Source organism: Pseudophryne corroboree, chromosome 6, assembly GCF_028390025.1.
Source record: "Pseudophryne corroboree isolate aPseCor3 chromosome 6, aPseCor3.hap2, whole genome shotgun sequence".
Taxonomy (NCBI): Eukaryota; Metazoa; Chordata; class Amphibia; order Anura; family Myobatrachidae; genus Pseudophryne; species Pseudophryne corroboree.
In genome coordinates, this window is record NC_086449.1 from 148,752,573 (window position 1) to 148,776,793 (window position 24,221).

The following is a 24,221-nucleotide window of genomic DNA, read 5'->3' on the forward strand; positions in this document are numbered from 1 at the left end:
CTTGGATCTCTCTTTCCGGCAGACACAAGTCTGCTGGGGTTGAAAGACCTGCTGGTGAGAAAATTGTCAAGTCAAGTGGAACGCGACCTGTCAACATCTCCTCCTTCACATTCTCCCGCAACTGGGGGTGCGAGGAAAAGGCTCAGAATTCCGAGCCCACCCGCTGGCGGTGATGCAGGGCAGTCTGGAGCGACTGCTGATGCTGACATCTGGTCCGGACTGAAGGACCTGACAACGATTACGGACATGTCGTCTACTGTCACTGCATATGATTCTCTCACCATTGAAAGAATGGTGGAGGATTATATGAGTGACCGCATCCAAGTAGGCACGTCACACAGTCCGTACTTATACTGGCAGGAAAAAGAGGCAATTTGGAGGCCCTTGCACAAACTGGCTTTATTCTACCTAAGTTGCCCTCCCACAAGTGTGTACTCCGAAAGAGTGTTTAGTGCCGCCGCTCACCTTGTCAGCAATCGGCGTACGAGGTTACATCCAGAAAATGTGGAGAAGATGATGTTCATTAAAATGAATTATAATCAATTCCTCCGCGGAGACATTGACCAGCAGCAATTGCCTCCACAAAGTACACAGGGAGCTGAGATGGTGGATTCCAGTGGGGACGAATTGATAATCTGTGAGGAGGGGGATGTACACGGTGATATATCGGAGGATGATGATGAGGTGGACATCTTGCCTCTGTAGAGCCAGTTTGTGCAAGGAGAGATTAATTGCTTCTTTTTTGGGGGGGTCCAAACCAACCCGTCATATCAGTCACAGTCGTGTGGCAGACCCTGTCACTGAAATGATGGGTTGGTTAAAGTGTGCATGTCCTGTTTTGTTTATACAACATAAGGGTGGGTGGGAGGGCCCAAGGACAATTCCATCTTGCACCTCTTTTTTCTTTTATTTTTCTTTGCGTCATGTGCTGTTTGGGGAGGGTTTTTTGGAAGGGACATCCTGCGTGACACTGCAGTGCCACTCCTAGATGGGCCCGGTGTTTGTGTCGGCCACTAGGGTCGCTTATCTTACTCACACAGTCAGCTACCTCATTGCACCTCTTTTTTTCTTTGCGTCATGTGCTGTTTGGGGAGGGTTTTTTGGAAGGGACATCCTGCGTGACACTGCAGTGCCACTCCTAGATGGGCCCGGTGTTTGTGTCGGCCACTAGGGTCGCTTATCTTACTCACACAGTCAGCTACCTCATTGCGCCTCTTTTTTTCTTTGCGTCATGTGCTGTTTGGGGAGGGTTTTTTGGAAGGGACATCCTGCGTGACACTGCAGTGCCACTCCTAGATGGGCCCGGTGTTTGTGTCGGCCACTAGGGTCGCTTATCTTACTCACACAGTCAGCTACCTCATTGCGCCTCTTTTTTTCTTTGCGTCATGTGCTGTTTGGGGAGGGTTTTTTGGAAGGGACATCCTGCGTGACACTGCAGTGCCACTCCTAGATGGGCCCGGTGTTTGTGTCGGCCACTAGGGTCGCTTATCTTACTCACACAGTCAGCTACCTCATTGCGCCTCTTTTTTTCTTTGCGTCATGTGCTGTTTGGGGAGGGTTTTTTGGAAGGGACATCCTGCGTGACACTGCAGTGCCACTCCTAGATGGGCCCGGTGTTTGTGTCGGCCACTAGGGTCGCTTATCTTACTCACACAGCTACCTCATTGCGCCTCTTTTTTTCTTTGCGTCATGTGCTGTTTGGGGAGGGTTTTTTGGAAGGGACATCCTGCGTGACACTGCAGTGACACTCCTAGATGGGCCGATGTTTGTGTCGGCCACTAGGGTCGCTTATCTTACTCACACAGCGACCTCGGTGCAAATTTTAGGACTAAAAATAATATTGTGAGGTGTGAGGTATTCAGAATAGACTGAAAATGAGTGGAAATTATGGTTTTTGAGGTTAATAATACTTTGGGATCAAAATGACCCCCAAATTCTATGATTTAAGCTGTTTTTTAGGGTTTTTTGAAAAAAACACCCGAATCCAAAACACACCCGAATCCGACAAAAAAAATTCGGTGAGGTTTTGCCAAAACGCGGTCGAACCCAAAACACGGCCGCGGAACCGAACCCAAAACCAAAACACAAAACCCGAAAAATTTCCGGCGCTCATCTCTAATATTCCTGCACAGCCTAGGAAAGCACGACATTATTAAATGCAGCTTTTCGAATAAAGAAACAAGAAAGTCTGAGGTGCGTCCTTTCTTGTCAGAGCCGGGGGCAGAGGAAAGAAGCTGTACAACACAGCTAGTCCCCAGGAACAGAAGTCCTCCCCGGCCTCTACAAAAATCCACCGCATGTCGCTGGGGCTCCACAGGCGGAGCTAGGCCCGGTGGGGACACGCCTTCGTAAGTTCAGCCACAAGTGGGTTCACTCCCTGTTAGATCCCTGGGCAATAGAAATTGTATCGCAGGGATACAGGCTGGACTGTGAGAAGATGCCCCCTCACCGAGGACCCGGCGGGCTTCCCCCCAAGAGAGGGAGCCAGTGTTAACTGCAATTCGTAAATTGTATCTTCAACAGGTGGTGGTCAAGGGTCCCCTCCTTCAACAAGAGGGTGTTATTATTCGACCATGTTATAATCCCGAAACCAGACGGTTCGGTTAGACCCATATTGTATTAAAATCCCTGAACATATACCTGAAAAGGTTCAGGTTCAAGATGGAATCGCTAAGAGCGGTCATTGCAAGCCTGAAATGAATCGGGACATAAGGGATGCATACCTTCGTGTCCCCATTTATCCACCTCATCAGGCGTACCTCAGAATTGCGGTACGGGATTGTCATTACCAATTTCACCAAGGTAATGGCGGATATGATGGTGCTTCTGCGGAAGCAAGGTGTCACTATTATCACATACTTGGATGATCTCCTCATAAAAGCGAGATCAAGAGAGCAGTTGCTGGACAGCCTATCACCTTCTCTGGAAGTGAAACGGCAACACGACTGGATTCTATATATTCCGAAGTCGCAGTTGGTTCCTACAGCTCATCTGCCTCGCCTAGGCATGATCCTAGACACAGACCAGAAGAGGGTTTATCTCCCGATAGAGAGAGCTCAGGAGCTCATGACACTGGTCAGGAATCCATTGAAAACCAAAACAGATGTCAGTGCATCACTGCACTCGAGTCCTGGGAAGGATGATGGCATCATACGAGGCCATCCCCTTCGGCTGGTTCCATGCAAGGACAATGGAACTTACTGGACAAGTGGTCCGGATCACATCTTCAGATGCATCGGTTAATCACCCTATCCCCCAGGGCCAGAGTGTCTCTCCTGTGGTGGCTGCGGAGTGCTCACCTTCTCGAGGGCAGCAGATTCGGCATTCAGGACTGGGTCCTGGTGACCACGGATGCAAGCCTCCGAGGGTGGGGGGCAGTTACACAGGGAAGAAAATTCCAAGGTTTGTGGTCAAGCCAACAGACTTGCCTTCACATCAATATCCTGGAACTAAGGGCCATATACAACGCCCTAAGTCAAGCGGAGTTCCTGCTTCGCGACCAACCGGTTCTGATCCAGTCAGACCGCAGGGGCTCATGTAAACCGCCAGGGCGGTACAAGGAGCAGGGTGGAGAGGGTAGAAGCCACCAGAATTCTTTGCTGGGCGGAGAATCAAGTAAGTGCACTGTCAGCAGTGTTCATTCCGGGAGTGGACACGACCTCCACCCGGGAAAGTGGTGACTTCATCAGGAAGTCTTCATGCAGTTTTGCAAATGGATGGAAACTGCCTCAGGTGGACTACATGGCGTCCCACCTCAATAAAAAGATAAAAAAAGGTTTTACGCTGGGTCAAGGGACTCTCAGGCGATAGCTGTGGTCGCACTAGTAACACCGTGGGTGTTCCAGTTGGTCTATATATTCCCTCCTCTTCCTCTCAGACCCAAGGGCTGAGAATTGTAATAAACGGAGGAGTGTGAACAATATTCTTTGCCCCGGATTGGCCAAGAAGGACTCGGTACCCGGAACTGCAAGAAATGCTCTCAGAGTACCCATGGCCTCTGCCTCTCAGTCAGGACATGTTGCAACAGGGACCCTGTCTGATCCAAGACTTACCGCGGCTGCGTTGGCGGCATGGCGGTTGAACGCCGTATCCTAGCGGAAAAGGGCATTCCGGATGCAGTTATTCCTACGCTGATAAAGGCTACGAAAGACGTGACAGCAAGACTTTTTCACTGTATATGGCGAAAATAGGTTGCTTGGTGTGTGGCCGGGAATCTCCTACAGAGGAATTCCAGGGGGGTCGATTCCTGCACTTCCTACAGTCAGGAGTGACTATGGGCCTAAAATTAGGATCCATAAAGGCCAAGATTTCGGCCCTATCCCTTTTTCTCTCAAAAAGAACTTGCTTCACTGCCTGAAGTTCTGACGTTGTTACAGGGGTGCTGCATATTCAGCCCCTTTTGTGCCTCCAGTGGCACCTTGGGATCTTAATGTGTGTTGGATTCCTAAAATCCCACTGGTTTGAGCCACTTAAGACCGTGGAGCTAAAATATCTCACGTGGAAAGTGGTCATGCTTTTGGCCTTAGCTTGGACTAGGCGTGTGTCAGAATTGGCGGCTTTGCCATGTAAAAGCCCATATCTGATCTTCCATATGGAAAGGGCAGAATGGAGGACTCATCCCCAATTTTTCCCTAAGGTGGTATCATCGTTTCATTTGAACCAACCTATTGTGGTGCCTGCGGCTACTAGGGACTTGGGATTCCAAGTTGCTGGACGTAGTCCGGGCCCTGAAACTTTATGTTTCCAGGACGGCTAGAGTCAGAAAAACTGACTCGCTATTTATCCTGCATGCACCCAACAAGCTGGGTGCTCCTGCTTCAAAGCAGACTATTGCTCGCTGGATCTGTAGCACGATTCAGCTTGCACATTCTGCGGCTGGACTGCCGCATCCTAAATTAGTAAAAGCCCATTCCACGAGGAAGGTGGACTCTTCTTGGGCGGCTGCCCGAGGGGTCTCGGCTTTACAACTTTGCCGAGATGCTACTTGGTCGGGTTCAAACACTTTTGCAAAATTCTACAAGTTTGATACCCTGGCTGAGGAGGACCTTGAGTTTGCTCATTCAGTGCTGCAGAGTCATCCGCACTCTCCCGCCCGTTTGGGAGCTTTGGTATAATCCCCATGGTCCTTACGGAGTACCCAGCATCCACTAGGACGTCAGAGAAAATAAGAATTTACTCACCGGTAATTCTATTTCTCGTAGTCCGTAGTGGATGCTGGGAGCCCGTCCCAAGTGCGGACTCTCTGCAATACATGTATATAGTTATTGCTTAACTAAAGGGTTATTGTATGAGCCATCTGTTGAGAGAGGCTCAGTTATTGTTCATACTGTTAACTGGGTATAGTTATCACGAGTTGTACGGTGTGATTGGTGTGGCTGGTATGAGTCTTACCCTGGATTCCAAATCCTTTCCTAGTAATGTCAGCTCTTCCGGGCACAGTTTCCCTAACTGAGGTCTGGAGGAGGGGCATAGAGGGAGGAGCCAGTGCACACCAGATATAGTACCTAATCTTTCTTTTAAGAGTGCCCAGTCTCCTGCGGAGCCCGTCTATACCCCATGGTCCTTACGGAGTACCCAGCATCCACTACGGACTACGAGAAATAGAATTATTGGTGAGTAAATTCTTATTTTTATGATGCGGCCACCATGGCGGACACCCACTGTGTTGCTTCCTCTGTGGGGGCAATGACACCCAATTGAGTAATTCTGTGGATCTCTTTAATGATTTTGTCTTTCACTGCAATAGGGACCCTCCGGGGGGCACAGACAGTAGTTATAATGGAGTCATCCAGCCCAGGGCCGGATTAACAATGGGGCGGATGGAGCTGCAGCTCCAAGCCCCCCATTGAAAATAGGCCCATGGGATTCCCTGCAGTGTAGCCAGTGTTGACAGAACAAAAAACTTTTTTACTGTCACAACTGTGACTGACCAACAGCACAAGCCAGCACATGATTCTCCTGGCAGCCTGTCTGCCAGCAGTGCCAGTGCCCACTGAACACCCACCCCCAGCTGCCGATCACCTCAACACAGCCGCCCAAAGCTCCGCCCCCTGGCCGCACTAAACTCCGCCCCCGGCCATCAGAAGCTGCATCACCAGTGTGGAACTCCCTAGTTGCTCTACGCTCTGCCCCCTGGAGGTGCTAAACTCCGCCTGCTGGCTACATTAAGCTCCGCCCCTGGCCATCAGAAGCAGTGTCACCAGTGTGGAATTCCCAGGCTGCTCTAAGCTCCGCCCCCTGACCACGCTAAGCTTCTCCCCCGGTCATCTGAAGCTGTGTCATGTGGGTGGGAGCCCCCTTGTTGTGTTTAGCTCCACTCCCAATCACCCTAAACTCCACCCCTGTTCACCTGTGTCAGTCACCAATGTTGGAGCCCCCTGTTTGATCTATATAGCTCTGCACTGCCCACCCCACCCCTTATCCAGCCATCCAAAGAATCTATGGTTTGGTGTGACCCATTTGGACTACACCAGAACTTCCCAGTACCTGATACCCCGGAGCCTGGACCAACTACAACCTTGTATTTCTGCAACCCAGGATTAGTGAGTACTACTGTACTGCTGATTTTTCCCTACGTGGTTGTATCCCTGAAGTTGTCTGCAGAGCAGCATATGGTAATTTAAGAACACCAGGGCCTTATTCAGAGATGTATGTGACCTTGATGATTTATGTACATCTCTAGTGTTTGTGGGTCTCCACAGTGTGTGCTGCCACTGTACAGATTTACCCTGTGTGTGCTGTCATTGTATGCTGTAACCCTGTGTGTGCTGGAGCAGTGCGGTGTAACCCTGTGTGTGCTGTCATTGTATGCTGTAACCCTGTGTGTGCTGGAGCAGTGCGGTGTAACCCTGTGTGTGCTGTCATTGTATGCTGTAACCCTGTGTGTGCTGGAGCAGTGCGGTGTAACCCTGTGTGTGCTGGAGCAGTGCGGTGTAACCCTGTGTGTGCTGGAGCAGTGCGGTGTAACCCTGTTTGCTTGCACTCTATGGTGTGTGCAGTGTAATACCCCTTTTCCACTAGCGTAGCACGGGTCGCAGCCGTGTCGCCTGACACGGCTGCGACCCGTGCTACAGCCCCCTGCAGACAGCGCTCACCAACCCGGCAAAACATGATCTCCCAGCGCTGCCCTCCCTATGCACTGTGAACGGAAGCCGTGTCGCCTCGACACGGCTCCCGTTCACACTAGACAGCTAGCCGGGTTGAACACGTGTTCAACCCGGCTAGCTACCAGGGTAGGATTCCCGGATCACTTGATCCGGGAATTTGCCAGGGGACCCGTTACCACTAAGGAAAAACACGGGTAAATGCGCGCCCCCGCGCATTTACCCGTGTTTAAAAAAGCTAGTGGAAAAGGGGTATAACTGTGTGTACGGCCACTATATGGTGTAACCCTGTGTATATTATTACAGTATATTGGGTTTATGTGTATATACAGGAGGGTGTATGGGCGGGATGTAATAAGATGTTACGCTGCGCTAAGCTGCATTGCCTGGTGCTAATAGCCATCTTACCGCTCCGAAGCCCCCACCCTTCGCCTCCTTCTCACCCATCGCAGCCGCCTCACTCCTCTTTCCTCCCCGGGAAGAGAGGACACCTGGGAGCAAACATCTCCTCCCTCCACAGCCTCCACCTTTCCCACTAGAGCCGCACACTCCCTGCACGGCGCTGGCTGCAGGCGGCAGTGAGTGAGCAAATAACACCGCCACCTGTGTGCTGTATCCTCTTACCGCTCCGAAGCATGTTAGAAATCCTCCTCAGCCTCCCAGCGCTGTCATTCTTTCCAAGCAGTTTCCGCATCACGTGATCCCTTTGTCTCCTGACTCCATTGGCTAGTGCATACAGTTCACGTGATGAGGAAACTGCTTTGAAAGAATGACAGCGCCTGGAGGCAGAGAGGATTCTAATATGCTTCGGAGCGGTAAGATAGCTATTATCGCAGCGCAATGCAGCTCAGCGTAGCATCTTAGTACATTGCCGCCCTATGTATGTATGTTTATTGGCGGGTAGTGAAGGTAATGGTTCCTGCTTGGTTAGGGTGCAGAGATCCAGGGACAGCAGCCGGGGATCACCTGTATGCTGCAGATTTTTTTTTGTGCTTCTGAAGTGCAGATTGCTGTGTTTAGTTAGGTACAGCACACAATGGGGGGAATTCAGTTAATATTGTGGGGTTGTAACTCCTTGGTTAAGTGCCCTGAGTTACCCAATCGCTCGCGTGGTAAACCTGCTAATAGTGGATTTCTACTCACAGCATCCCGAGGGAGCGAGCAAAAATCTGCATTAAGTACTGCCTTAAGGCTAGTTGCGGTGTTACTGTGTGATACTAGCATTGCCCAGGAGGTGCAGTTTACCGCAACTGAGCCCTGGGCATTAGTCGCTGTAAGGTGCATCTCCTGAGTTAAATGCCGGATGTGATGCGTTCAATCAAATAGCTCCGGCACTTAACCTAGGCGCTACATCCCCACAATACTAATTGAATTTCCTTCAATGTGTATTTAGTAGTAATATTTTATATACTAAAACAAAGCAGGTGCCCTCCAACCTAGTAAATATAGCAATGGGCCAGTAATACATGCAATACTCTAGAGGCAGCACTCTATGGAGACTAATTAGTACCACAACAATTGTAGACAGTGACCAGCGTTTCAGTGTTATTGTAGCATTTTGGTCAGGGTACACTGTGTATACGCGTAGAGTATGTTTGACTGATGGCCGGGATCCCGGCGGTCAGCATACCGACGCCAGGATCCCGGCCGCCAGAATGCCAGCAGGGAGGCAAGCGCAACTAAGCCCCTTGCGGGCTCACTGCGCTCGCCGCAGGTTTTATTCCCTCTCTGTGGGTGTCGTGGACACCCACGAGTGGGAATAGCCATTGGCCCCCTGCCGGCATTCTGGCGCCCAGTATCCTGGCGTCGGTATGCTGATCACCGGGATGGTAACTACATCCCGTGTATACACAGAGGTGCAGCTGTGACTGAGATGCACTGTATCAGAAATGTCTGCTAAATATGCTAGACGTTCCTGGGCAGTGACTGGTAGGTGGCTATTAATGTACGCAAAAATGGTCTGTCTCATGGGTGTGTTGCATACATGATGCTAAAGTGTTTGCGCACACAGACGCTTCATAGCTCACACTGGAGCCCACACTCAGGGCCTAATTCAGACCTGAATGCTGTTGTACGAATTCGCAAAGAGGACGATTATCGATTGACTGCACATGCATACAGATTGTAGTACGCACGTGCGAGGCCAATCTGCGACAGAATCCTGCGTCTTTTTTAATCGCTAGGCGTACGCAAGTTGATTGTCAGGAATTGGACGTGTGTGGGTGGTAACTGGCTGTTTTCTGGGAGTGTCAGAAAAAATACAGGCGTTCCCAAGCGTTTTCGGGGCGGATGTGTGACGTCAGCTCCGGCCCCGATCAGCCTGTGTGTGTCGCACTGTAGGAGTAAGTCCTGGGCTACGCACAGACTGCACAGTATGGAAAAACCATTTGATGGTGAGTGAGTTGCGAACGGATTTGCAGCTGACTGGCATTTGCAAAGCTTTTAGCACGGCGTACGCAGACTTGCACGGGGCAGGTATTCACTCTCCCTGGGCGGCGACTATCTAATAGCAAACTTCTGCAAATTCACAGAGGAGTGATCAGGTCTGAGTTAAGCCCTGAGATGGAAAATCTGCACTCACCCAAAGACTGGTGCAAGTTTCCATGGTGCAACCAATAATGGTGTCTAAGCACCAGACAGGAAAGAGGAACTGCACCAAGCTGTATTACAGCATTTATAGACACCACTGACAGTGGGTGTCTCAGTCCTTGCACATTCGCACACATACTTATACACAAGGGAAGGGCTTTGTAGCGGCATATGCATAAAGTGCAGGTCACATATTCGCTTTATTTAATATTCTTTCACGTTTTCATGTTCTGTTCCTTGTACTTTGTTTAGAGCTAGATATTGGGAAATTAGCAATTTTCAGGTATATATTTCTGTCAAAGCACTCTAAATAAAAATATTATAAATAAACCATGGGGGGGGGGAGGGGTGTTATTCAGTGATTAATAATATAACAGGTGGTGTGGGAAGGGAGATTCAGGTGGTTGAAGGCAGACGGTAGCTATGTATGCCACTAGCCACTCCCCATGTCGCAGACCAAACCCCCTGTGAAGACTACACCCCCACAACACTGGTCACACCCCATCAGTACTAACACCCCTGCCATGCTGATCACACCCCCTGCGGCACACACACAATAGGCCCTTCATAAATTTCAGCTCCAGGCCCATGTGGACCTTAATCTGGCACTGATCCAGCCTCATATGGTACACAAAAGGAAGCTTGCAAAGTGTACTGCAATCAAATAAATCCTGAAAGTCTTTTATCTCTGGGACGGTCATTTGTATTGCGTGTACCTCAGGTCCCAATGTGAGAAGGCCTAGCTTCATACTGCCAGGGAGGCCTAGCAGTGGTTTAACCTTTTGATCCACAATGTGGATTAGCAAATCAGCACGGGTAAACTTTAGCTTTGTGGTACCCAGTGTGGTGATGATCTGGCCACCATAAGCTATCAAGTTGATCTTGTCTCGTGGGTTTATCTGTGCAGTTGGATCTATTTCACATAGTTGTTTGTAGGATATGACATTGCACTTCGCTCCTGAGTCTATTTTGACTATGGCCATCTTGTTCGTATGCTTTGTTCTCAGTTTGATAAATATTTCGCCTTTCTCATCCAAGTGGTGTACACTATCACAAACTGTCATGCGAACCGATTCACACCCTGGCTCCGTTTCAACCTGGTTAATCCGCCGGGGTAAGCGGCTATAGCGCGACTCAGACTGTTGCTTTATGGAAGTTTGATCAGCACCTTCCAAAATCATTCCATTTGCCACATGCATTACATCGTTTATCATATGCGGGGAAGCTTTGTTTGCCAGGAGGGTGCTGTGCCGCGCAGTTCCCATACGTGGAGGATCGGCGCAGAACGGCCGCCATGACACACACCTGAGCGTCCTTTCTTAGTTCCCTTGTGCCCTTTTCAGACTGCTCATTTAACATACAGATATTTATGGCAGTTTCTAATGTGAGGCCCTTCTCCCGCAGCAGCTGTGCACGTACCTTGTCGCTGTGTATGCCGCATACGATTCTGTCATGGATGAGGTCCTCTGTGAGGATACCAAAATTGCACTTCTTTGCCAGCAGCTTTAGTGTGGAGACATAGGACTGTATACTGTCATCACCCATTTGGTTTGTGCTGTTGAAAACATGCCTGTCCATAATTACATTCTTTACTGGCATGTAGATCTCTTCAAACTTTGCTATTAGGATGTCAGGATCCTCTCTGTCTTCTCCGTTAGCATATACAAAAGCATCTGATTTTTCCACAGCATTGGTGCCTGCGAGGTTCAGCAGCGTGTATGCCTGGACTTTTTTGATTTGTCTGAAAGGCCTGTTATAGAGTATACTCATCATTCCCTTTTAAACCTCAACCAGTTGTCAGCCACGTTTTCATCAAATATCAGCGGATCTATTCTGCTGAGACCTTGTGCCATGGCATCCCAGTTCTGACACCATGTAGATGTGTAACAACAAAATCAGGGCTACACTTGCAGCATCAGTGTAATACAGGTCTTTACTCAGCATGAGCCAGACACCAAGTGGAAGTAACAGGAGACAAACAGGAAGTGAGTCACCACGGCATGAATCCTCTCCCATGATGCACAGCAAGCATTTACAAGTAGAAAATATATCTGTTGCTTCTCACAGAAGCCATGAAGATGCTGGCTAAACTTGGGGCAAATTTTGTTCCTATTGCCATCCCGGTTTTCTGTAAAAAAACATTTGCCCTCAAAATAGAAAACATTATTTTGCAGTATGAAGGCATGGTTTCACGAACAAAGTCTTTCCTTGGCTCTAAATATTCTGATTTTAAAAGAGAAAAACAGATACCGCTTCCAGACCCTTTGTATGATGTATGCAAGCATAGAGGTTGGTGACGTCTCCAGTACCTATGATTTTATTTGTATCCCATTTAAGGTTCTGTAGTTCCATGTCACCCGTATCTTTAAAGTATGATTTGTTTCTGATGAAAAGTGGTTGTAGAAGTGTATCAACCATGGAAGAAAGGTTGGCGGTTAGAGAGTTTGTGTTTGCCATGATAAGTCTACCTGGGGGATTTGTGGTGCTTTTATGTCTTTTTAGTAATATATAGCTTGTTGGTGTGGCGGGATCCCCAATGTTGATTTATTCCAGTTCATTTTTGGCAATACCTCATTTTTCAAAGTGTTTGGTGAATTTCTCAAAGTTTTCTTTAATTTTGTTTGATGAATCATTTTTGAGTTTCTAGCAGGTATTTTGGTCTCCAAATTGTCTTTATATGTTGTTGATGTAGTCCTCTTTGTTGAGGATAGCTACACCCCCTTCTTTATCACAAGTTTGATCACAATTGTCTTATCATTGCTAAGGTCTTTGATGATTTCTCTTTCTTTCCTAGATTGTGTTTGATTTTCTTTCTCTTTCCCTCTAGATTCTCTAGCTCTTCCAAAACAATTTTGATAAAAGTGTCTATGTTATTGCCCTTTATATGGGTTGAATAAAATTTCACCAGTTCCTTATAAATATATGTAAATAAGATGTCTCAATTATCTACTACAGTATAATGTAGTTTTTCAAATTGCTAATGCCTCTCGGTGTGCTGTTTCTAATATATTAACATGTCAATTGTCTTCTTTAAGCAACAATTCCCCTCCCCCCAAAAAAAACTACAATTGCCAAGGACCCCTAAAGAACACCAAGAAATCTTTCAATAGTTTGTCAGAGTTGACACTTTTTGCTGGTCTATCACAAGTGCAGGACCTGAGTGGATCCTTATAATTCAAGCTGGAGTTTTTCAGGGGATGCACTCTGGACATTCACACCTCCATTGATCCCTCCTTTACATTGTGCCTGCTGCATAATTTGAAATATACTAATAATGTTTAGCACCTTCTAGATGCCATATGAAATATACTGAAGATCACACAGATGCATACAGCAACTCAGCTTAAGGGGAGAATATCTGCATTTCTCACCTGGAGACATCCAATCATCCACTCACTGCTCATCTCCAAAGTCTACTACAGTGACCTTCAGTTATTCTTTCTGCTACTGTCTGTTCTCAATGCTGCTGCCTGGCAAAGTTTCCTCTATAAACACATTACATCTGCCTTCCCTCACCTATAAGGCCTACACTGGCTCCCCTTCCCCTTCAGATCTCATTTCAAACTTTTCACACTCACCTACAAAGCCCTCACCCATTCCTCTATTATTTACATTGCTGACCTCATCTCCCTTTCTCCCTTTACACTCCTGCCTGCCCACTTGTGATCGTCGACTTCCATCCCAACTGAATACTTCCTCCCACTCCCACTCCCAAGTTTTTTTCCTGTGCTGCTTCTTACCTCTTGAACTCTCTCCCTCTCCGACTCTCTACAAATTCCAAACAGGCTGTCAAGACCCACTACTTTATCAAAACCTTTCTGCTCTCATCTTAACCCACTGTCCCATGCTCACTGTCTACCCATCTATGTCACCCCTGTCTGTCTGCCCTTTCCCTTTAGACTGTAAGCTCTCTTGAGCAGGACCCTCTTCCCTCATTTGCTTTTCCTTTCCTCACTTTTACAATCCTCTTCTACCCACTGCTTACAACAGCTGCTAAACCTTGGGTTCTGCTGTTCTACTAGTTATTTAAGTATTATGACTGCTGATGCAGCAGTGTTTCTAAAAATGGGGGATATCTGAATAGAAATATTGATTTTTCCTGATGTTTCATCCGTATTCTTTTTACAGGCTATCCAATTTGGTCACCTGTAAAAAAAATATTGTGAAACCTGTGTGTTTACGGTGAAAACAGACATGTGCACATGAAACAAAATCCCAGATAAGCCACGCCTCGTGCCAGCTTATTGGGGCTAGTTGGATAGCCCCTGGCGAGACAGGTGGCTGCGGCAATTGATCGCGGCTAACTGGATACCCCCCAATGTCTATGTACTGTTAAGTTCTGTAGCATGTAACTTTCTTTCTTGTAATGCCCATACTGTTTCTGTATTTTTACTTTGTAGGATAATAATAATAATTTAGCTCTGTGCACACAACGCAGATGTAATTAAGGCCGATACGTATTCAACTCTACACCAGCCCCTCCGGGTCTTGTGCTTTACCCAGACAGCGCATTCATTTCTTGCAGTCTGTATCTCCAGCTTTTGTCCAAACTCTGAGGGTAGCTCTCTCTCTGCAGGAATTGAATATGTTTACTCTAGTAAAAAGAACAACAAAAAGTGAAGTAAGTGTAATCAGCTCATGGTAAAATGATTTGATTTATATGGCACTAACAAACTCCACAGGCAGACACATAGCTACAAATAACACATTGGGATTTAAAAACATCTGGTTTCTAAACTGATGACCCATAGGGAATATACTGGCCACAAACATTTTTCACCCAAAGAAATCAATGCAGGCTAAAATAGGATTTTAATTACCTACTGGTAAATCCATTTCTCGTAGTCCGTAGAGGATGCTGGGGTCCACATTAGTACCATGGGGTATAGACGGGTCCACCAGGAGCAATTGGCACTTTAAGAGTTTGAGAGTGTGGGCTGGCTCGTCCCTCTATGCCGCTCCTACCAGACTCAGTTTAGAAACTGTGCCCGAGGAGATGAACAACTTCGAGAGAAGGATTTTACACAGATAGTGGCGAGATTCACACCAGCTCACACATACAAGGCAAACCAATCTAACGAGCTTGAAACATCAGCAACGGCTGAACAAGATTACTTAACCAAGTAACAAAACAGTACTAAAACAAGAACAAAGCAGTACTGAACTAAGTAACCACTGCACGATCACGAAGCGCTGGGTGGGCGCCCAGCATCCTCTACGGACTACGAGAAAAGGATTTACTGGTAGGTAATTAGATGAATAGATGAATTTGGAGAATTGATAAATGATGACGAAATAAAAGCGGAAATACTGAACAATTTTTTTTCATCAGTATTCACCAGAAAAGAACTGTTGGTGGGAGTAGAGCATAACAATTGTTACAGTAAAGATCCATGGTTAGAAACTTGTTTAAGTGAAGAAGTAATCCGAGAGAGACTAAGCAAAATGAAGGTTAATAAATCACCTGGTCCCGATGGACTTCACCCGAGGGTTCTTATGGAGCTTAGTTCACAACTAGCACAACCCCTATACTTGATTTTCAATAGTTCAATTAGATCAGGCTTGGTACCGAAGGATTGGCATATAGCTGAGGTAGTGCCATTATTTAAAAAGGGATCCAAAAATCTTCCGGGTAACTACAGACCAGTTAGTTTGACGTCTATAGTGGGGAAAATATTGGAAGGAATTTTAAGGGACAGCATACAGGAGTATCTACAGACCACTAGGATTATTAGCAAGAACCAGCATGGGTTTGTGTGGGACAAGTCATGTCAGACTAACTTAATTAGCTTCTATGAGGAAGTGAGCAATAATCTTGATCAGGGAAAAGCAGTGGATGTAGTCTTCCTAGATTTTGCAAAAGCCTTCGATACAGTGCCTCACAAGAGACTGATCATCAAATTAAAGGAGCTTGGCCTAGGAAAAATAAGATTTTACTTACCGATAAATCTATTTCTCGTAGTCCGTAGTGGATGCTGGGGACTCCGTCAGGACCATGGGGATTAGCGGCTCCGCAGGAGACAGGGCACAAAAATAAAGCTTTAGGATCAGGTGGTGTGCACTGGCTCCTCCCCCTATGACCCTCCTCCAAGCCTCAGTTAGGATACTGTGCCCGGACGAGCGTACACAATAAGGAAGGATTTTGAATCCCGGGTAAGACTCATACCAGCCACACCAATCACACCGTACAACTTGTGATCTGAACCCAGTTAACAGTATGACAAACGTAGGAGCCTCTGAACAGACGGCTCACAACAATAACAACCCGATTTTTTTGTAACAATAACTATGTACAAGTATTGCAGACAATCCGCACTTGGGATGGGCGCCCAGCATCCACTACGGACTACGAGAAATAGATTTATCGGTAAGTAAAATCTTATTTTCTCTGACGTCCTAGTGGATGCTGGGGACTCCGTCAGGACCATGGGGATTATACCAAAGCTCCCAAACGGGCGGGAGAGTGCGGATGACTCTGCAGCACCGAATGAGAGAACTCCAGGTCCTCTTTAGCCAGGGTATCAAATTTGTAGAATTTTACAAACGTGTTCTCCCCCGACCACGTAGCTGCTCGGCAGAGTTGTAATGCCGAGACCCCTCGGGCAGCCGCCCAGGATGAGCCCACCTTCCTTGTGGAATGGGCCTTGACAGATTTAGGCTGTGGCAGGCCTGCCACAGAATGTGCAAGTTGAATTGTGCTACAAATCCAACGAGCAATCGTCTGCTTAGAAGCAGGAGCACCCAGCTTGTTGGGTGCATACAGTATAAACAGCGAGTCAGATTTTCTGACTCCAGCCGTCCTTGAAATATATATTTTCAATGCCCTGACAACGTCCAGCAACTTGGAATCCTCCAAATCGCTAGTAGCCGCAGGCACCACAATAGGCTGGTTCAGGTGAAACGCTGACACCACCTTAGGCAGAAACTGAGGACGCGTCCGCAGTTCTGCCCTGTCCGAATGGAAAATCAGATATGGGCTTTTATACGATAAAGCCGCCAATTCTGACACTCTCCTGGCTGAAACCAGGGCCAGTAGCATGGTTACTTTCCATGTAAGATATTTCAAATCCACCGATTTGAGTGGCTCAAACCAATGGGATTTGAGAAAATCCAAAACTACATTAAGGTCCCACGGAGCCACTGGGGGCACAACCGGGGGCTGTATATGTAGTACTCCTTTTACAAAAGTCTGGACTTCAGGAACTGAAGCCAATTCTTTCTGGAAGAAAATCGACAGGGCCGAAATTTGAACCTTAATGGACCCCAATTTGAGGCCCATAGACAATCCTGTTTGCAGGAAATGTAGGAATCGACCCAATTGAAATTCCTCCGTGGGGGCCTTCCTGGCCTCACACCACGCAACATATTTTCTCCAAATGCGGTGATAATGTTGTGCAGTCACCTCCTTCCTGGCTTTTACCAGTGTAGGAATGACCTCTTCCGGAATGCCTTTTTCCCTTAGAATTCGGCGTTCAACCGCCATGCCGTCAAACGCAGCCGCGGTAAGTCTTGGAATAGACACGGTCCCTGCTGAAGCAGGTCCCGTCTTAGAGGTAGAGGCCACGGATCTTCCGTGAGCATCTCCTGAAGTTCCGGGTACCAAGTTCTTCTTGGCCAATCCGGAGCCACGAGTATCGTTCTTACTCCCCTTTGCCGTATAATTCTCAGTACTTTTGGTATGAGAGGCAGAGGAGGAAACACATACACTGACTGGAACACCCACGGTGTTACCAGAGCGTCCACAGCTATTGCCTGAGGGTCTCTTGACCTGGCGCAATACCTGTCCAGTTTTTTGTTGAGGCGAGACGCCATCATATCCACCTTTGGTTTTTCCCAACGGTTCACAATCATGTGGAAGACTTCTGGATGAAGTCCCCACTCTCCGGGGTGTAGATCGTGTCTGCTGAGAAAGTCTGCTTCCCAGTTGTCCACTCCCGGAATGAACACTGCTGACAGTGCTATCACATGATCTTCCGCCCAGCGAAGAATCCTTGCAGCTTCTGCCATTGCTCTCCTGCTTCTTGTGCCGCCCTGTCTGTTTACGTGGGCGACTGCCGTGATGTTGTCCGACTGGATCAACACCGGCTGACCCTGAAGCAGGGGTTTTGCCAGGCTTAGAGCATTGTAAATCGCTCTTAGCTCCAGTATATTTATGTGAAGAGACATCTCCAGGCTTGACCATACTCCCTGGAAGTTTCTTCCCTGTGTGACCGCTCCCCAGCCTCTCAGACTGGCATCCGTGGTCACCAGGACCCAGTCCTGTATGCCGAATCTGCGGCCCTCTAACAGATGAGCACTCTGCAACCACCACAGAAGAGACACCCTTGTCCGTGGCGATAAGGTTATCCGCTGATGCATCTGCAGATGCGATCCGGACCATTTGTCCAGCAGATCCCACTGAAAAGTTCGTGCGTGGAATCTGCCGAATGGAATCGCTTCGTAAGAAGCCACCATCTTTCCCAGGACTCTTGTGCATTGATGCACAGACACTTTCCCTGGTTTTAGGAGGTTCCTGACAAGTTCGGATAACTCCCTGGCTTTCTCCTCCGGAAGAAACACCTTTTTCTGAACCGTGTCCAGAATCATTCCCAGGAACAGCAGACGTGTCGTCGGGGTCAATTGAGATTTTGGAAAATTCAGAATCCACCCGTGCTGTTGCAGCACTACTTGGGTTAGTGCTACTACGTCCCCCAGCTGTTCCCTGGACCTTGCCCTTATCAGGAGATCGTCCAAGTAAGGGATAATTAATACGCCTTTTCTTCGCAGAAGAAACATCATTTCGGCCATTACCTTGGTAAAGACCCGAGGTGCCGTGGACAATCCAAACGGCAGCGTCTGAAACTGATAATGACAGTTTTGCACCACGAACCTGAGGTACCCTTGATGTGAAGGGCAAATTGGGACATGCAGGTAAGCATCCTTGATGTCCAGGGACACCATAAAGTCCCCTTCTTCCAGATTCGCTATCACTGCTCTGAGTGACTCCATCTTGAACTTGAATTTTTGTATGTACAGGTTCAAAGATTTCAGATTTAGAATAGGTCTTACCGAGCCGTCCGGCTTCGGTACCACAAATAGTGTGGAATAATACCCCTTACCCTGTTGTAGGAGGGGTACCTTGACTATCACCTGCTGAGAATACAGCTTGTGAATGGCTTCCAATACCGTCGCCCTGTCTGAGGGAGACGTTGGCAGAGCAGACTTTAGGAACCGGCGAGGGGGAGACTTCTCGAATTCCAACCTGTAACCCTGAGATACTATCTGCAGGATCCAGGGGTCCACCTGTTCCTATAGGAACGAAAGGACTGCGGCTGAAAAGACGGTGTCTTTTTCTGTTGGGAGGGGACCTGAGGTAAAAAGGTGGATTTCCCGGCTGTTGCCGTGGCCACCAAATCCGATAGACCGACCCCAAATAATTGCTCCCCCTTATACGGCAATACTTCCATATGCCGTTTGGAATCCGCATCACCTGACCATTGTCGCGTCCATAAACTTCTTCTGGCAGATATGGACATCGCACTTACTCTCGATGCCAGAGTGCAAATATCCCTCTGAGCATCTCGCATATAAAGAAAAGCATCCTTTAATTGCTCTAAAGTCAATAAAATACTGTCCTTATCTAGGGTATCAATATTTTCAGTCAGGGAATCCGACCAAACCACCCCAGCACTGCACATCCATGCAGAGGCGATGGCTGGTCGCAGTATAACACCAGTATGAGTGTATATACTTTTCAGGGTAGTTTCCAGCCTCCTATCCGCTGGATCCTTGAGGGCGGCCGTTTCAGGAGACGGTAACGCCACTTGTTTTGATAAGCGTGTGAGCGCCTTATTCACCCTAGGGGGTGTTTCCCAGCGCGCCCTAACCTCTGGCGGGAAAGGATATAATGCCAATAACTTCTTTGAAATTAGCAGTTTTCTATCGGGGTTAACCCACGCTTCATCACACACTTCATTCAATTCGTCTGATTCAGGAAAAACTACAGGTAGTTTTTTCAGACCCCACATAATACCCCTTTTTTTGGTACATGCAGTATCAGAGATATGCAAAGCCTCCTTCATTGCCGTGATCATATAACGTGTGGCCCTACTGGAAAATACGTTTGTTTCTTCACCGTCGACACTAGATTCGGTGTCCGTGTCTGGGTCTGTGTCGACCGACTGAGGTAAAGGGCGTTTTACAGCCCCTGACGGTGTCTGAGACGCCTGTACAGGTACTAACTGGTTTGCCGGCCGTCTCATGTCGTCAACTGATTTTTGTAATGTGCTGACATTATCACGTAATTCCATAAACAAAGCCATCCATTCCGGTGTCGACTCCCTAGGGGGTGACATCACCATTACCGGCAATTGCTCCGCCTCCACACCAACATCGTCCTCATACATGTCGACACACAGCAGACACACAGGGAATGCTCTTATCGAAGACAGGACCCCACTAGCCCTTTGGGGAGACAGAGGGAGAGTTTGCCAGCACACACCCAAGCGCTATAAATATATAGGAACAACCCTATAGAAGTGTTGTCTCCCTTATAGCAGCTTAATATATCAAAAAACGCCAAAAAAGTGCCCCCCCCCTCTCTGTTTTACCCTGTTTCTGTAGTGCAGTGCAGGGGAGAGTCCTGGGAGCCTTCCTCGCAGCGGAGCTGAGCAGGAAAATGGCGCTGTGTGCTGAGGAGATAGGCCCCGCCCCCTATTTCGGCGGGCTCTTCTCCGGTGTTTGTGAGACCTGGCAGGGGTGAAATACATCCATATAGCCCCAGGGGCTATATGTGATGTATTTTTTTTAGCCAGAACAAGGTATTCTCATTGCTGCCCAGGGCGCCCCCCGCAGCGCCCTGCACCCTCCGTGACCGCTGGTGTGAAGTGTGTGACAACAATGGCGCACAGCTGCAGTGCTGTGCGCTACCTCATGAAGACTGAAAAGTCTTCTGCCGCCGGTTTCTGGACCTCTTCACTTTTCGGCATCTGCAAGGGGGTCGGTGGCGCGGCTCCGGGACCGGACTCCATGGCTGGGCCTGTGTTCGATCCCTCTGGAGCTAATGGTGTCCAGTAGCCTAAGAAGCCAATCCATCCTGCACGCAGGTGAGTTCACTTCTTCTCCCCTAAGTCCCTCGTTGCAGTGAGCCTGTTGCCAGCAGGACTCACTGTAAAATAAAAAACCTAAAAACTTTTTCTAAGCAGCTCTTTAGGAGAGCCACCTAGATTGCACCCTGCTCGGACGGGCACAAAAACCTAATTGAGGCTTGGAGGAGGGTCATAGGGGGAGGAGCCAGTGCACACCACCTGATCCTAAAGCTTTATTTTTGTGCCCTGTCTCCTGCGGAGCCGCTAATCCCCATGGTCCTGACGGAGTCCCCAGCATCCACTAGGACGTCAGAGAAAACTATTTGCACATGGATAAGCAACTGGTTGGATAGAAGGGTACAGCGAGTAGTGGTCAACGGGAAGTACTCAACCTGGTCCCCAGTAGTCAGCGGAATACCACACGGGTCCGTACTCGGTCCACTAATGTTCAACATATTTATCAATGACCTAGAAATAGGCCTGGAAAGCACAGTGTCAATCTTTGCAGATGATACTAAACTGTGTAAGGTAATTAACTCGGAATTGGATGTGGAGTCCTTACAGAATGATCTATCTAAACTTGAACTCTGGGCGTCTAAATGGAAAATGAGGTTCAATACAAACAAATGCAAGGTTATGCATTTCGGGACTAAAAACAAACTTGCAGCCTACATACTAAATGGGGAACGACTAGGTAAAACAGATTTGGAAAAGGATTGGGGGGTACTCATTGATAATAGGCTTAATAACCATTCACAATGTCAAAGCGCAGTAAAGAAGGCAAGTAAGGTGCTAGCGTGCATAAAACGGGGAACTGAGTCAAGGGACTCGGATGTAATCCTGCCGCTGTATAAAGCATTGGTACGTCCGCACCTGGAATATTGTGTTCAGTTTTGGGCACCACTGTATAAAAAAAGATATTGGTGAACTCGAAAGGGTTCAAAGGCGAGCTACTAAATTGATTACAGGCCTAGAGGGACTGGATTATGAGGAAAGGCTTAAAAAGTTGAATATGTATAAACTAGAAAAGAGGCGTCTAAGAGGGGATATTATTAATATCTTCAAATATGTAAAGGGACATCACAAAGAGTTATCAGAGGAATTATTTATTAAAAGAACACAGTTTAGGACACGTGGGCACTCGCTGCGGCTGGAGGAGAGAAAGTTCCGAACGCGACGGAGGAAAGGGTTCTTCACTGTTAGGGCAATTAGGATGTGGAATTCCCTGCCAGGGAAGGTGGTAATGGCGGACTCTGTAAATGGATTTAAAAAAGGAATGGATACATTTCTGTATGAAAATGATATCCAAGGTTATAATATTTAAAATATCAAAATGGTTAATCCGGGTGTTATATGAGTTATAGTAGTTAACTAGTCATAAAACATTACTCAGCGGGTATGTAGATTCATCACAACTTAATACAGATTGAACACGATGGGCAAATTGCCTCTTTTCTCTTACGTCCTAGAGGATGCTGGGGTCCACATTAGTACCATGGGGATGTACCAAAGCTTCCAGAAAGGGAGGGAGAGTGCGGAGGCTCCTGCAGAACTGATTGACCAAACTTCAGGTCCTCAGCGGCCAAGGTATCGAACTTGTAGAACTTTGCAAACGTGTTCGACCCCGACCAAGTAGCCGCTCGGCAAAGCTGTAAAGCCGAGACAGCCCGGGCAGCCGCCCAGGAGAACCCACCTTACGAGTAGAGTGGGCCTTAACTGATGTAGGACACGGCAATCCTGCCGAAGAATACGCATGCTGGATAGTGAACCTGATCCAGCGAGAGATCGTCTGCTTAGAAGCAGGACACCCAAGTTTCTTGGGATCATACAGGACAAACAGAGAGTCCGATTTTCTGTGACAAGTAGTCCTCTTCACATAGATTTTCAGAGCTCTTACAATATCCAAGGACTTTGATGAGATTGAGGAGTCAGTAGCAACTGGCACCACAATAGGTTGGTTGATATGAAATGCCGACACAACCTTTGGAAGGAACTGCTGACGTGTCCGGAGCTCAGCTATATCTTCATGGAAGATCAAGTAGGGGCTCTTACAAGACAAAGCCCCCAGCTACGACACACGTCTAGCAGAAGCTAAGGCCAACAAAGTGACAGCCTCCATGTGAGAAACTTGACCTCAACCTCCTGTAGAGGCTCGAATCAATCTGACTGGAGAAACTGCAGCACCATGTTAAGATCCCATGGTGCCGTAGGTGGCACAAAGTAAGGCTCTATGTGCAGAACCCCTTTCAAAAAAGTCTGAACCTCCGGGAGGGAAGCCAACTGTTTCTGGAAGAAAATGGATAGGGCCGAAATCTGGACCTTTACGGATCCCAACCTCAGGCCCACATCCACACCTGCTTGCAGGAAGAGGAGAAACCGTTCCAGTTGAAACTCCACCATAGGAAACTTCTTGGACTCACACCAAGATGCATATTTTTTCCAAATATGATGGTAATGTTAAGACGTTACTCCTTTCCTAGCCTGTATCAGGGTAGGAATAACCTTGTTCAGTATGCCTTTCCGAGCTAATATCTGGCGTTCAACCTCCATGCCGTCAAACGTAGCCGCGGTAAGTCTTGACAAGTGAACGGCCCCTACTGCAGCAGGCCTCGGCTCTTCTAACAGTAGATCCAGAAGATCTGCGTACCAAGCCCTTCTTGGCCAGTCCAGAGCAATGAGGATCGTCTGAACTCTTGTTCTCCTTATGAGTTTTAGAACTCTTGGAATGAGTGGAAGTGGAGGAAATACGTACACTGACTGGAACACCCACGGAGTCACTAGGGCATCCACCGCCAAGGCTTGCAGGTCCCTCGACCTGGAACAATACTGCCAAAGCTTCCTGTTGAGACGAGAGGCCATCATGTCTATTTGAGATACACCCAAAGATCTGTTACCTCCGTGAACACCTCCGGAGGGAGTCCCCACTCTCCTGGATGGAGATCATGTCTGCTGAGGAAGTCCGCTTCCCAGTTGTCTACTCCGGTTATGAAGATTGCTGACCACGCCAATGCGTGTTTTTCCACCCAGTGGCTGATTCCTGTTACCTCTGACATTGCAGCTCTGCTCTTCGTTCCGCCCTGTCGGTTTATGTAAGCCATTGTCGTTACATTGTCCGACTGCACTGGAATGGCTCGATCTCGCAGAAGATGGGCCGCTTGGAGAAGACCGTTTTAGACAGCTCTTAGTTCCAGAATGTTTATTGATAGGCTGGATTACAGGCTTGACCACCTTCCTTGGAAGGTTTCCCCCTGAGTGACTGCGCCCCAGCCCCGGAGACTTGCCTCCGTGGTTAGAAGAATCCAGTCCTGAATCCCGAACCTGCGGCCCTCCAGAAGGTGAGGTAGTTGTAGCCACCAGAGGAGTGAAATCCTGGCTTTTGGCGATAGACGTATTCTCTGGTGCATGTGTAGATGAGATCCCGACCACTTGTCCAGGAGATACAGTTGGAAGGGCCGAGCATGAA

At 47.9% G+C, this 24,221-nt stretch overlaps 1 protein-coding gene across 1 annotated transcript in view; it reads right to left on the reverse strand.

Moving 5' to 3' along the window:
- Window positions 1-24,221, reverse strand: part of FER1L5 (fer-1 like family member 5) — a 926,196-nt gene that overhangs the window by 372,505 nt on the left and 529,470 nt on the right. The window contains exon 22 of the mRNA XM_063929941.1: window positions 14,192-14,286. Within this exon, the coding sequence (XP_063786011.1) occupies window positions 14,192-14,286 (95 nt within the window). The remainder of the gene's footprint in view (window positions 1-14,191; window positions 14,287-24,221) is intronic.